The sequence below is a fragment of the Lissotriton helveticus genome, chromosome 5_1 (genome assembly GCF_964261635.1).
Source record: "Lissotriton helveticus chromosome 5_1, aLisHel1.1, whole genome shotgun sequence".
In the NCBI taxonomy this organism is placed as follows: Eukaryota; Metazoa; Chordata; class Amphibia; order Caudata; family Salamandridae; genus Lissotriton; species Lissotriton helveticus.
The window spans coordinates 1903116183-1903131173 of record NC_136065.1 but is presented as its reverse complement, the minus strand read 5'-3'; the positions used below and the strand labels follow the sequence as shown (position 1 = coordinate 1903131173).

General features: G+C 47.2%; 1 protein-coding gene across 1 annotated transcript in view; it reads right to left on the bottom strand.

Annotated features, from left to right (window-relative positions):
- The window catches only part of DNAJC7 (DnaJ heat shock protein family (Hsp40) member C7), a 468661-nt gene that overhangs the window by 388755 nt on the left and 64915 nt on the right, over nt 1–14991 (bottom strand). Inside the window, exon 2 of the mRNA XM_078645431.1 lies at nt 789–877. Within this exon, the coding sequence (XP_078501557.1) occupies nt 789–877 (89 nt within the window). The remainder of the gene's footprint in view (nt 1–788; nt 878–14991) is intronic.

Genomic DNA, 14991 nt, shown 5'->3' with positions numbered 1-14991 from the left:
CAGTTCCTCACATCAGTCCATATCCTGTTCATCCTAGTATTCTAAAGGGTCCAGTGACCCCTCCCATTCATCCCCAAGATTTAGCCCTGCAGAATAGGGCTCAGGCTCTGAAATAGGATGCAGGAGTCCTGTTGGCATCGGAATATGCATCGGTCGATGCGGCTCCAGCTCTATGTCAACAGGGATCAGAATAGTGCTGGCGCCGCCTGCATCAGATGCGGGGCAAGGGTAGGTCGTAATGGCATGACCAGGATCCAAGGTGTCCCATCGGAGCAAGAACCTGATGGGGGTCTCCTCTGACCCCGTGGGAGCGAAGGCGCACTGGAGGGAGTCGAGCAGGTCAAAAATGAGGCGCATGGCCTCATGGAACTCTGATTTGAGCAAAGGGTCGCTCCTACTTCTGTAAAACTGAGGAGGCGCAGAGCGGCAGGATGCTCTATTCCGAGTGACAGTGTGCTTTATAAATACCTTGTACCATTTAATAAAATGTGCCAAGTTGTGAGGTGGAAAAGAGAGGTTAAGATAGAGGAAATGGCATTATGCTGCAAAGGTGCAGAAAACCCTAACACATTCTCCAATATTGACAATGATCCTTTCAAATTTTATGACCACAGTCCTTTTCCAAGTTAGGCAGGTTTTAGCACCATGGAATGGGAGTATTCCTATAGTCGTAACTAGCCAATTGCTTACCTGCAACATTCTCTGACCCAAAACAACTTGTAAGGGCAATTTACAGAACAATACATTGGAAACATATGCGAGATACACCTCAGATCGTCAATACTTACCTATGGCTTTTGTATAATAGTTGTATGCTTCATTGTAATCCTTCTTCGCATAATAGCGATTTCCTTGTTCCTTGTAATTTTCGGCTTCTCTAAAATAAAATCAAAAGGGCCTAAATTAAAAGAATATTTATAGACTGAAAATAATTTTTTTACACCACAGAGATTTTATTTTATTTTTTAAACAAAAAGCACAAAAAAACAACCACTGCATGTGCAGATCAAGTTCGCACATAAAATATGGGTAAACAATCATGAAAGCTCTGGGAAAGTTTTAATGAGGATTGGGGTCTTGATTACTTTTTAATCCTTCCTCTGCTAGATATTTTCACACCTCTGTGCCAGGGCTTCTTTTTTTTATTACAACATTTTTTAAAAATCAATTGGTTAGGTTTTTTATACCTGAATGTCTGTGTGAACTCTTTGTGAATGTTTTGCCACATTTATGGCTATGTGCTGGTGCAAATTCCCACATCAATATCTCATTGCAGCCTGAAGATACAGTGACAAATGTAGATATAATTTCATTTTATTCATAAATTTACTCAAGATTGCTGCATTTTTCAACGGACAAACCAATCCAGGAAAGCTCGCCAAGGAAATCTGGACCTGAATATCTGGTGTTGGTTTACTGAAGGAAAGTGGCCTACACAGCCAATTAAGTGACACTAGTGGAAATCACTAATTGTGTCAGAAGCACTGTTCATTTGGTGCGCCGAGTGGGATGGACCAGATAAGGGGAGGGAGCAAAGCAGAGGAGGGAGGGAGCAAAGTAGACGAGGAAGGAAGGGTGAGAGCAGAGCAGAGAGGCCGGGGGGGGGAGAGAGAGAGAGAGAGAATGAGAGAGAGAATGAGAGAGAGAATGAGAGAGAGAATGAGAGAGAGAATGAGAGAGAGAATGAGAGAGAGAATGAGAGAGAGAATGAGAGAGAGAATGAGAGAGAGAATGAGAGAGAGAATGAGAGAGAGAATGAGAGAGAGAATGAGAGAGAGAATGAGAGAGAGAATGAGAGAGAGAATGAGAGAGAGAATGAGAGAGAGAGAGGGAGAGAGGGAGAGAGGGAGAGAGGGAGAGAGGGAGAGAGGGAGAGAGGGGGGAAGAGAGAGAGAGAGAGAGGGGGGGAAGAGAGAGAGAGAGAGAGGGGGGGAAGAGAGAGAGAGAGAGAGAGGGGAAGAGAGAGAGAGAGAGAGGGGAAGAGAGAGAGAGAGAGAGAGGGGAAGAGAGAGAGAGAGAGAGAGGGGAAGAGAGAGAGAGAGAGAGAGGGAAGAGAGAGAGAGAGAGAGAGGGGAAGAGAGAGAGAGAGAGAGAGGGGAGAGAGAGAGAGAGAGAGAGGGGAAGAGAGAGAGAGAGAGAGGGGGAGAGAGAGAGAGGGGGGGAAGAGAGAGAGAGAGGGGGAAAGAGAGAGAGAGAGGGGGGAAGAGAGAGAGAGAGAGAGGGGGGAAGAGAGAGAGAGAGAGAGAGAGAGAGGAGGGGAAGGAGAGAGAGAGAGAGAGGGGGAAGAGAGAGAGAGAGGAGGGGAAGAGAGATAGAGAGAGAGGGGAAGAGAGATAGAGAGAGAGGGGAAGAGAGAGAGAGAGAGAGAGGGGAAGAGAGATAGAGAGAGAGGGGAAGAGAGATAGAGAGAGAGGGAAGAGAGAGAGAGAGGGGAAGAGAGAGAGAGAGGGGAAGAGAGAGGGGGGAGAGAGGGAGAGAGAGGGAGAGAGAGAGGAGAGAGAGGGAGAGAGAGGGAGAGAGAGGGAGGAGGAGAGAGAGGGAGAGAGAGAGAGAGAGGGAGAGAGGGAGAGAGGGAGAGAGGGAGAGAGGGAGAGAGAAGAGCGAGCAGCAGAGGCGGGAGTGAGCCAAGCAGAGGCGGGAGTGAGCCAAGCAGAGGCGGGAGGGAGCCAAGCAGAGCGGGAGGGAGCCAAGCAGAGCGGGAGGGAGCCAAGCAGAGCGGGAGGGAGCCAAGCAGAGCGGGAGGGAGCCAAGCAGAGCGGGAGGGAGCCAAGCAGAGCGGGAGGGAGCCAAGCAGAGCGGGAGGGAGCCAAGCAGAGCGGGAGGGAGCCAAGCAGAGCGGGAGGGAGCCAAGCAGAGCGGGAGGGAGCCAAGCAGAGCGGGAGGGAGCCAAGCAGAGCGGGAGGGAGCCAAGCAGAGCGGGAGGGAGCCAAGCAGAGCGGGAGGGAGCCAAGCAGAGCGGGAGGGAGCCAAGCAGAGCGGGAGGGAGCCAAGCAGAGCGGGAGGGAGCCAAGCAGAGCGGGAGGGAGCCAAGCAGAGCGGGAGGGAGCCAAGCAGAGCGGGAGGGAGCCAAGCAGAGCGGGAGAGAGAAAGCAGAGCAGAGCGGGAGAGAGAAAGCCGAGCAGAGCCGAGCAGAGCAGAGCGGGAGAGAGAAAGCCGAACAGAGCAGAGCGGGAGGGAGGGAGGGAGCCGAGCAGAGCAGGAGGGAGCCAAGCACAATGGAAGGGCACGGAGTCACTGAGTGGAGTGGTGGAGTGTGGATTAAGTATGTTGTGGTAGCTCACTGCGATTACAGATAACACATTTTTTTATTGAAATGACCATTACGTTTGCACAGACATACAGTTTTATTGAAAAAATGTATACAGCTCACAAACAATGTGCATTAATGTCATAACCTAGTGCATTGATTTCTTCTGATCTTATTAAATTTGTTTTCCCCACCCTTCAGAATTACAAAAAAATCTGCTTCCTTTGTGCTTACCTAATTCTTATATATATATTCTGAAATATTTGCACAGTTAATTCAAAGACATTTAAATTTTGGTGTGTGCTTGCAAAAAGCCTTTCCTTTCACAGCTGATCGTCACAAATACTTTCACTTTGAAGTCAGAGGGAAAAAAGTAAACATCAAGCTCCCTCGGATAACAGAGCCCTACATTTGACCTCTGTCTATGAATGCACAGCAAATGTGACAAGAACAAGATTTAAAGGCCTGTTTGCAGAAAGCAAGAAATAATGGAAGAATACAGTAAATAGGTTATGCTTCATGGGAGAAACGAGCTGTACAGCCTAAAACAAATAAAGCCAACAAATCAACTGCAAGCAAATGTGAGTTACAAAAGACAAAGCCATTTGTAAGCAATGGGCGGTATGCGGTATGCATTCCCAGGAAAGCTTTCAGAGTGTCCCCAAGAAGTTGTTAGCAAACCAGACAGCTGTGCTGCCTGGTGGGTTTCAAACTAAAAAGTACAAACAGGAATGCTAGATTCTGTGTTTTGTCTTCTGGTGGCAGCTATTACCCCAGGGCTACATTATTATTTGACATTTGTTGAGCTCGTAGCTACCCGCAGACATCCCAGCGCTAGTGACGACAGCAGGAGTTCTATATCGTATTCTGAAACAGCCAGGTCCTCAATAGCTTCTGAAAAGAGAAGTGATGAGCAGTTGAGTGAAGATGAAGAGGAAAGGTATTCCATAATCTGGCTGTACTGTATGAGAAAGAGCAGCCTCCGGAACAGGCCCTTGTGATTTTAGGGACTGATCCTAAGAACAGATTCTCTGAACAAAGACATCTCATGGGGCGATAGAAGGTGATAAGGGAATGGTTAATTCTGGGACCCTTCCCCCAGAGGTTCTTGTGAGCTATACACAATTATTTGAATATCATGCGTTCATTTATTGGCAGCCAATGTAGCGTTTTAAGGGCGGGCTTGGCAGAATGAGTTTTATGGGTATTGAGTAGCAGCCTGGCTGCGCAATTCTTCACGACCTCAAATTTCCTTATGGTGGATTTAAGGGCACCAAGGTAGAGGGAATTCCCATAACTCATGCGGGAGAGAACCAATGCTTGAAGCATGACTCTCCTAGCTGGCATTGGAAGAAGTGGTAAGTTTGCCCAGATCAATCTAAGGATGCCGAAGCAGGTAGATGCTAGCTTCACTGCTTGGTGCTGCTATCCAACCAGAACCCCAAGCTTTTAATTTTAGGTTTAGGGGCTGGTGGCGGGCCAAGACAGGTAGGCCAGCCCAGTCCAAAATTGGAGATAGTATGATTGCTCATTATCATTAACTCAGTTTTATCTCCATTGAGCTTGCGGCACGAGTGATCCATCCATTCGGCCACTGTCTCATATCAAATTTCCAGGTCGGATGGAAGGTTATTCGGGTGTTTTAGAGCTACCATCAGCTGTGTATCGTCAGCATATGTAACGATATGGAACCCGTGTGGTCGGACTAGCTCGGCAAGGGGTTTCATAAAAGCATTAAACAGTGTGGGGCTCAATGAGGAGCCCTGGGGAACTCCACATGTGAGTGGCATGCTCTTAGAGATGTTACTTCCTTCAAGTACCTGGAATGATTGGAATGATCTGTAAAGTAAGGACCTAATCCAAGCTATGATGCCACCAGAGACTCCAAACTTTCTGTTAAGAAGGATGTTATAGTTGACAGTGTCAAAGGCGGAGCTCAGGTCGAGAACAATGATGGAAACAGCTCCTCCCTGGTCGAGAATTTTCCTAGATTCCTCAACTACTGCGAGAAGGGCGGTTTCCATACCATGTAGTGGTCGGAATCCAGTCTGTGAGGTCTGTAGTAGGGCGTCAGTTTCCAGGAACTCAGAGAGAATTCTGTTGACATGTTTCTCTAAAATGTTGCCTATTCCAAGGAGAAGCGAGATGGGGGCGATAGTTACCCAGTAGCTCAGGGTTTACTTTTTTTTTTTTTAGCACAGCTCTTATGGCATGCTTCCATGATAGAGGAACTTGACAAGTGGAAATAGATAGATTTAGCACTTCCATTAAAACTGGGAGAATGGTTTCCTCTGCCTTAGAAGCATATGTAGGGGTGCCGGATCGCACGGGGAGCCATATTTGACCTGGGCAAAGATTCGGAAAAGGGTGTCCAGGTTCAGAATAGGAAGTTCCTCCAGTCGTTGTTCAATGTCAAATTGAGGGTTATCTTTCACGGCAGTGTTGTGGGAACAAAGAGCCTGTGGAAAGGCATTATATATATCTATGAAGTTCTTATTGAAAAAGTTCACTGCAGCGGGTTGGGATAGAGTCAGGTGGTGTCTCAGGCGGAGTACACTCCATGAGAGATTTTGCAATACGGAAAATGTACCTGGGGGCGTGGACTGCAGAGGTAATTCTTTCTTCAAAGTGCAGTGCTTGAGCTTTCTTTATTTCTGTTTGCTAGATTTTGATGGACTCTCTATATTTCGGTTTATTGAAGGTATAGTAATCTTTCCTCCATGCTCATTCTAGTCTTTTGCAATTTTGTTTGAGTTCAGAGTTTGGGTGAGTTCCAGGGTGACATTTTCTCTTTAGCCCTTTTGTGGACAGATTTGAATGGGATTGTGGCCTTGAAGGATGATTCAATCCAATGATTGAATATTTCAGTAGCTGCTTTGGGGTTGGTGTCTAACGAAGGCCTGGTATTCGTCAGAGCTGTAGTCCAAGATTCTAGCGAGAGTTTAGTCCATGAGCTTTCGCCACAACATGTTGATAGAGAAATGGTGGTCTGTGTCGGAATGTTCCATTGGATCGGGATTAGGAAATGGTCCGACCAAGGCACAGGGATGGGGTTGTCTGCTGAAAGCTTTTTGTTGTTTGAAAAAACTGGATCTAGAATGTGGCCTTTACAATGTGTCGGGTTGGTAACTTTTTGAATCAGTTGAATAGCCGATAAGTCTTAGATGAGTTCCAAGGCTTCAGACTTTAAAAGGGTCCTCTAAATGCTAGTTGGATTCGCCTAAGAGGGTGATTTTGGGGGAGGGGCTAACTAACATGGCAGCGGTATCTGTGAGGGATATAAGAAACTGTCCACAGGGACCTGGGGGGCGATAGATGAGAGGGGGAGTGTAGCAGAAAATGAGATTGCGAAGAGCAAGCTTCCGCAGTCTTGAATAACATCAGGCTCAGTGCGACACTTGAGGCAATCCTTGAGAATGATAGCAATGCCTCCTTCTTTCCTCAATTCCAGGTCTTTCCTCATGATACAATAGCCGGGAGGAAGTGCTTGCACAAGGTCGGGTTCAGATTCCTTGTGGAACCATGTTTCAGTTAAAAAACAAAACATCGAGTTGTTTTCCTCAAGAAATATATTGATTTCTAAAGAATGTTCTGATCTGCAATTGAGAATAAATATTTTATACAAATTGGGGGTCATTGTTTTAGGCTGTGTCCGAGGGGCAGTGAAGGGACCAAAGGTACACTAAGTACATGGAGTGAAGCCATTCATTAAACAGATGGAATGAAGGCACTTATCTTTACAATGGATCCGTAGTTGATGAAGTTGGCTGGAGGAGTATACAAAATTGTCTTTGGAAGGAGGGGCAGGGTTTCTGGCCCCTGGCGGGCTTGCCTTTGGCACGCCGAAGCGCCAGATGCACGCGTCCACGCTGCCATGCAACTTAAATAGTAGTAGGGAGTATGCCTACCTGGCCTTTGACTCGGAAGTCGCCCCGCCTACTCTCTTCAGCGCCCTCCACTCAAGCAGAAATTCCGTGGTGGACCAGGGAGCGAGCGCGAGGTAGGAGCCTTACAGAGGTACGCTTAAAATAATGGCTAAAGAATCAGAAGTTTAAAACTAAAGGCCAAGGCTTATTGTTGGAGTGGCTTGGCCAGCAGAATGGCTGCCTAGCTGCATCTGCCGGAGCTTCAGCAGCCCGAACCTGATCCTGATTAACACCCTGTCCTTCTAACCACTACCTGCCACCTATAAACAGGGCGTCCTAGTCTATAAAACTTATAGACACCATGTACAGTGATTTGAGCCCATCGAAAGCTGAGGAAACAGAAGAAATGAGAAAACGCGGGAACGAGGCACAGCTTCCCACAATGGTGGCCACGAAAATCTAGCTGAGGGGAACCGCTCTACATCGAACAAGGAAGACGGAACCTAGATGCGGAAGCCCTGCCGGGCAACATTCCAGGGGCCAACATAGTGAGCCACGCATAGCCCACGGTGATGTGTATATCTGAGCCCAGCCCGTTCGCAGGTGAGAGGGGCAGCGCACGGGCAAGAGTGAGCTAGGTCCTCCTGAGGAGAGCGAGGCCGGCATCTGAGCTGAGCGGCCCAGAGTGGAGTGCTAGGAGATCCCGAGAGGACTCAGCAATGGGGGAGCGAAGACCCTACCGCCTGGCGAGCCAAAGTGAATGGGAAATCGAACCCGCTCCTGATAGAGACCACCTCCCCAGGACTGGACCCACAAGAGTTGCCCCACGTCTGACATGGGAAGAGGGGCCCGACTTCCCTGCTGTCCCTCGGGAGGGGGTTGAAGATAAAGGGCCTACCGGGCGTTGCCTTGAGGGACGCCGAGGCAATCTTCTCTGCCTGTCCCGGGACTTCTTCAACGTGCCGCAAGCCTGCTGCGGCTGTAAGGCGAGCGCGATCTTCCGAACAGAGGCTGCAGTGGTGTTGAGAACCGGGCCCAACCATTGCGCAGGTGAGAGGGGCTGCGCATGGGAAAGAGCGGGTAGTGTGAGTGGCGCTCTCCTGGGAGAAGTGAGACATGAATTTGGGGCAGGCAGCTTTCGGTGAACCACCAGAGAATCTGGAGAGGGGTCAGTGGTAGACCGGCGAACCCGCTGCTTACCGGGTAACGATTGGCAACAAAATGGCATCAAATGAAGGTTAAAATGCTTAAATGAACTGTACCCCTATTAGAGAAAAGTGATTCCTACCTGGTAGCAAATATTGCAGAGTGGTGGGGCTGAGTCCATCATCTCTGGTAAGCAGAAAACCAGAGCCCTGTGTGTGGATAAAAGGGCTGCACACAGATGAAACCAAGGATGCTATCCCGAAGGGGATTGGGGGTGGGGGGGGACAGAGGCAAAGTTGACGAGACCCACTAGGGGCTCTCCAAGCAATAAAGTAGGACCAGGGTCAAGGAGCCAGGAACGCGACCCGGGGCCCACTAAATCAAGGCGCAGTAAACTACAGGCGGGTCCCGGACATCAGCTTATAACCAAGGCGCACATGTAGAGAGCATACAGGTGCACCACAACACAATAAACAAGCATTTGCAATGCAATAGGTCTCGCATTAGGAAAGTTTGAGCTATTGGTATTGCAAATGACACATTTTTAGGTTTCGCCTGCCGAAGGCTGCGCTCTGCGCAGCTTTTCGGCGCAGGCGAAATCTATTGTTTACAATATGGGCTTCAGGAACGTCCCCCGGCTCCCATTGGCTAGCTCCATAAATGGAGGCTAGCCATTGGGAGCCGGATCTGTCCGTCAAGGCCGGACCAGATTCGGGGGCGTTCCCGCGATTTCTTCGCTCTCCGCCTCTGCGATTTCGTCATCGCGGCGGTGGGCGGAGTTTTTTTTTTTCTTTTCTGGGTTTGTTTTTGTCATTTCATGCCGACCACGGCCGCCGGAGGAAGCCCAGGTGAGTGCTTGTTCATTATCCACCCCGAATGCATACACATAATGGACGCCCCCAGTTCTGCCCGAGAGCATTGCCCACGTACTGTGGAGTTCCCCAGTTCTGCCCATGGTTCTGATCGCCCCCCCACACTATGCAACCCCCGGACTTTCCCATCACAGACTCGTGCCCCTGTCTGGAGCTGCGGGCGGCGGAGGGGGGGTGGCTGCTCCCCGTCCGTCCTGCGCTGACCCCCGGCCACGCCCCCCCCGTTCTTGTTGCCTTTCCTTTTCTTCCTCCGTTCTCTTTCTGTTTCCTCTCCTTCACCCTCCTGCTTTAGGCGTCTTCTCCACTGATTACCTGCCTCATATGTTTCTTTCTCTTCAGTACGTATCTCTCTCTTCTCCACCCCTCCCCTCGTCCCGACTCATTTCCTCTCAATGCTCTCTTTCCCCCGCCTCTTTATCCTCCCCTTTCCCTCACCCGCTCCTGATTTTATCCCCGTGTCCCCCCTCAGTCCCTTCTCCTCCCGCTGCTCCCTCCTTCCTCTCTCTGTCTCCCATCGCACTGTTGCCCTCTTGTGCCCCCCCCGCACCCTCCCGTCTCCCCTCCCTCTCCCCCTCCCCCTCCATGTCGGTGTTTCCTCCTCCCCTGGCCCTCCCTCTGCCTCTTCTCCTCTCTCCTCCCTCCCTCTCTCTCCCTCCCTCTCCCTCCCTCGCCGGAGCTGCTGGCTGGGTCGGTGGCTGGGCTAGGCTGGAGGCAGTGTGGGCGGTGGGTCCCCGGGTGCATCCTCGGCCGGATCCCTTCCTGGCTGGATCCCAGCCCGAGCCCCGGGTCTGGTGGCTCTGGATCCCCTGCAGCCGCTTCGGAAAACTTTCCCTCCGCTGCTGCTGAGCCGACGCTGCTGCTGCTGAGGGCTGAGGCGACCCCCGCGCTCTGAACGCCTCATCTGGACTCCCAGCGCTGGTCTGCTGGCTGCGGCTCTGGTCTGCGGCTCTGGTCTGCGCCCCTCTGATCTCTGCTCCTCTGATCTCTGCTCCTCTGATCTCTGCTCCCTACTCCTCTGTTGCTTCTGTGCTCTGACCTCGTCTCCTCTGTTGCCTCTGTGCTCTGACCTCGTCTCCTCTGTTGCCTCTGTGCTCTGACCTCGTCTCCTCTGTTGCCTCTGTGCTCTCATCTCTTCTCCTCTGTTGCCTCTGTGCTCTCATCTCTTCTCCTCTGTTGCCTCTGTGCTCTCATCTCTGCTCCTCTGTTGCCTCTGTGCTCTCATCTCTGCTCCTCTGTTGCCTCTGTGCTCTCATCTCTTCTCCTCTGCTGTCTCTGTGCTCTCATCTTTTCTCCTCTGTTGCCTCTGTGCCCTGATCTGCGCTCCTGTGATCTCTTCTCCTCTGTTGCCTCTGTGCTCTGATCCCCTCTTCCTCTTGGGGTATGTTTGTTCACTGGACACTCATCGAAGGCATTTATTCTGTCAGGTACAGCGTAGGCGATAGGTAGTCGGCGGAAGCAGCATTGTGCTCTGAAAACGTTGGCTTGGATTGAGGGGCAACTTCTGTTTTTGAAGTTTCCTGAAACATAGGCGCGCCTCCTCGCGAATCAACGTATTATCTAAATCCAGGTCACATTAAATACGGTATTTACTCCAAATATATCTACACGATTCACTAACTGTGATTGATTTTGAGGCAGATGAATTGAGATGTCAAGTGTTGTGATACCCGTAGAGCCTTCGTCTTCAGTGCCAATCATGACATGTTTCTGATAATGCAGTTGTTCTCGTTGGAGGCCCCATGGTTATTATTTACAAACATGCATACGTGTGTGTGTGTGTGTGTGTGTATATATACTTGTGAACGTCACATGATCGTTATGTGTGTCTGTATGATCTTCAATGCCTTGCATTGCTGTACGAGTGCCAGTGTTAAATGAGTAATATTTCCACTTGATAGCTGAAATATCGTTTATAGACACGTATGCCCAAATCTTATTTACAATCCTACATGTCCAAACATGACCTGAGTGGAATGAATACTCGTCTTCTTTAGTTAAGTTGTTTAGTCTGCTTAACAATATTCAGTTCAACGAAATTGCTACATCTCGTCCTCTTATAGGCGAGCGCTTTACAAAACGTTGCTTGGGCCTAACTTCGGTGACGCCCTTCCATTGAAGAGCGAATTGTAATAATCAGAGACAATTTAGTGGATGTCCCGTAACAATGCTACATTAAAAGAAATTATATTCTGTGTTTCGTTTTCCCAAAAGCAATTGAGTTTCGGTATTATAGCGCTCAATAATTGGAGATTCCGTTTAGTTATTTAAAATACAGCTGCTTCCTTACACTCCCACCTGTTAATTCCCACAAAAGAGTTAGTGAGGAGCTATATAATAAGAGTGTGTGCCAGCGGACTAGGCCACAGGAAGAATACGCGGGGGCGCGTCTAGCTGTAATCGGACCGACATTTCACCCGAGCCTGCTGCACTTTCGGTGAAAGGCTGAGATTGTAGATATTGGAGCAGTGAGGAGTTATTGTGAAAGAGACATGCAGCCTGGGTCAGGCTGAGTGGGAGCTTTGCCCGGCCCACTCTAAAAAAATAATGTATTTTCATGCCCAACACAAACTCGAAAGTGAAATAGAGCATAGTGGCAAAACATGATTTACACAGGATCACACAATTTGATCAGTTTATTAGGCTAGGAATGAATTCCATGTCTTCTAGTTTGAAACTTTGCGACTAAATGCACCCGTTGCAAATGCACAGAACCACAGCTACAAATTCTGAACCAGCACCTTTAACCATTTCCCGTCTATAGCATTTACATGCTCCAAAACGAACTGTAATTCTACAATGCCGGACTATAATTCACCCCACGATGATTATTTGTTTACAAGTGTTTTCCTAGAGTCCTCTTTGCTCTGAAGCATGTGAGCACTATAGAAATAACACTAGAGTAATCTTCAATCTTTAGTGCAGTAAACAAACAGTTATTCAACGAAGGATGTGCAATGTTTAGTGCTGTACATATGATAGTTTAAGTGAAGTCATTTTTGCCGGGTGTCTCTGTCTGGTGAGTATTACCTCCTAGCTAAGACTTGTTTTTTGTATCTATCTTTAGCCAGTTTTCATCGTAGTGTAAAATGCTAACTGAAATAGTTGCAATACAAATCGCATTTGCGAGAGATTAAGCTATTGACATTGTAAATGACAATGCCATTTATTTATCGGTTTTCAAAACCAACACATAAATAAAAAGTTTGTCATTCACAATGCCAATAGCTCAAACTTTTCCAAAGGCGAAACCATTGCATTGTAAATGCTCGTTTATTTATGTGTTGGTTTTGAAAATAGCAACATTAATAGCTTTGTCATTTACAATGCCAATAGTTATAACTGTCGCAAATGTGACAGCTATAGCATTTGTAATGCAATATGTGTTGTATATACGTGACTTAAATATATGGATATTACAAATAACAATGGCTTTTAATTTTTTTAAATAATTAATACTTAAATAAAAGTGTCAGGCTTGTACTTGTCCTTTAGTGATGTAGGATAACCTATCTAGCAATGCTCAATGCAATTGCCAATCATCTTACATGTCTTGTTAGTGTAGGTAAAAATGAAACATCATGCAGCAGCGCCATGCAGGCAGGGGGAATATGAAGGGCAGCTTTCAAACAGCCCCATACCTAAAGCCAGTATTCGTCAAGTTTCGTGCCGTCCCACAGATGTGCACCATATTACTGTTGTGTTCCGCGCCTCTCCAATGTCTGAAATCATTACAAAGTTTAGCCCTGCATAGTTTCTCTGGTGACCAGTGCCAGCGGCGGACAGTCTTCAAAAAGCTATATTTTAGCAAGCTTCACTGAACCCTTTGACGTAATCTGCTAATCTGGTTTCCCACCTTCCTTCACGCAGTGTTTTCTCCCCATGTGAAAGCTGTGTAAGTTGGGCTGGGGAAAACACAGTGATTAATCAGGGTGGCAGATAACCTCCAGTATATGGATGTGGAATTCCTATAGCCCGACGCCCAGGACATATTGTTTGGGGTCAAGGGCAACAAGTTTTAATGTGCATTTTGACCTTGGGACAAGCAGGCCCAACCCCTTGTAGCGCAAACCCTTTGGCTGCCAGTTTGCAGTACCACATTAAGGATCCGGGAAGGACACTGCCTGCAGTTAAGTTAATATTTGTGTGCATATGTTAATGCTGTTCAAACTTGTATTTATGGTTCATTAATTGAAAGCCTTTATTAGTAAGGTGAGCGCTGTAAGTAAATGTAAGTTCTGACTGCACTACTTACCGTGATTCCAGTATAAAAATGTGTACACACGGTTTCGAAGTTTGGCAATATGAGGCTATGCAATATGCCCTCAGAATGCTCTCTGATTAGATGCAAATATTTGCAGAATCTTGAAAGCAAGATTAATGATTCTTTGCTTTCAATATAAAATGTTCCTAAAAAATGGAAGTAGGAAAAAAATGTTTTTGCTAAACTACTGTAAAGTTTCAGTTACCATTTCTTTTCAGCATCATTTTGTAAAATGTGTTGATGCATGCTAGTATTTCCGCAAAATATTCATATTAGAAAATCAGTGTAACCAGTTTCAATAAGATTTTGTGGAAACAAATAAGCATTGGCAAAGCTAGTAGGTCTGAAATGGTAGTCAGCTTTTTAGATTTGGCAATGCGTGACTTGTTTTGGCGTGCTTTTTGTAAAACCTTATTGATGTGAGAGCTGCCGGACCCTCACCAATATAACAAACATTGGCAAAAGCAAAAATTGTTTTTGTCTCAAAAAAGCACACACTGCCACATTAGTTACTGTTACTGAACAAAACTACTTTGTGTGCCGATATTCTCCTTGTGAAAGAGCAGAATGCTGTCACTCACCGTGAAGCCAGCCGATACAGAGCGAGAATTTTAATAACCACAAAAGGTCATGGTTCTCGGCAGATAAAATTAGGGGCCCAATTATTAAAGAAAGTCTCAAAAGTGCACCCTTGGTATATGTCCTTGCATTAAGGGCAGCTATATGGCTTTCGTGAATTCACAAGAATTTACAGCAGTAGGGCAAGAAATAGTACTCCTAGAAAATATTAGTGAACTGCATTTTAGAATGAGCAAATATGCATGTGTAGATTTGCTCATGCGAACACCTGAGTCTTTGCAAGTTTATTTTCCCTCCAACTACTTTTTTCCCAACTCTGAAAGAAGGTTTACATCTGCCATTGTCAGGAGTAAATTTCCAACATTTCTCAGTATTGGAAAAGATTAGAGAAGAGTTGTTGAAAACCCTTAAAACATGCAAGTTAGTAGGTTTGCACAGACTCAAAAGGACATTCCAACCCTGGAACTATTGTTTACCACTACCTTCAGTCCCAGTATGTAGATCTGCGGAAACGTAGCAACATAAAGAGATTGCTAGTTTTCAAACACTACTATGGTATGAGCCCAGGCATAATCAGAGAGGCTATGTAAGAGCTCTTATATGATAAGATTGCTGCCATACTTTGTCGCCGCCCAACATGGCACCAAAGGGACAAGTGGATTTTGTTACAGGACAAGTAGATTTATGAAGCAACCTGCCCCATGGACAAGTAGATATTTTAATAAATTCCACACCCCTGGACACAATCTGTCACCTCGCCCTTGGATTGTGTTAGCCACGAAAGACAACAAGAACCAGCCTGTTGGCTTTGCCAATGCAAGTTGAGCCCGTTCATTCCTATGGGATGTTCAAAGCCACGGTATTTTTCGTTCATGCTGTTGACTGTGACTGCAATTATGTGGCTGTTTTCAATCATTCCAAACAAAAGTAAGCTAATGCACATAAACAGACTATGCAGGTGTGTATGCACAATTCAGATGTTTCATATGCACTACGTCTCGCTCCGAGCACATGTGACGC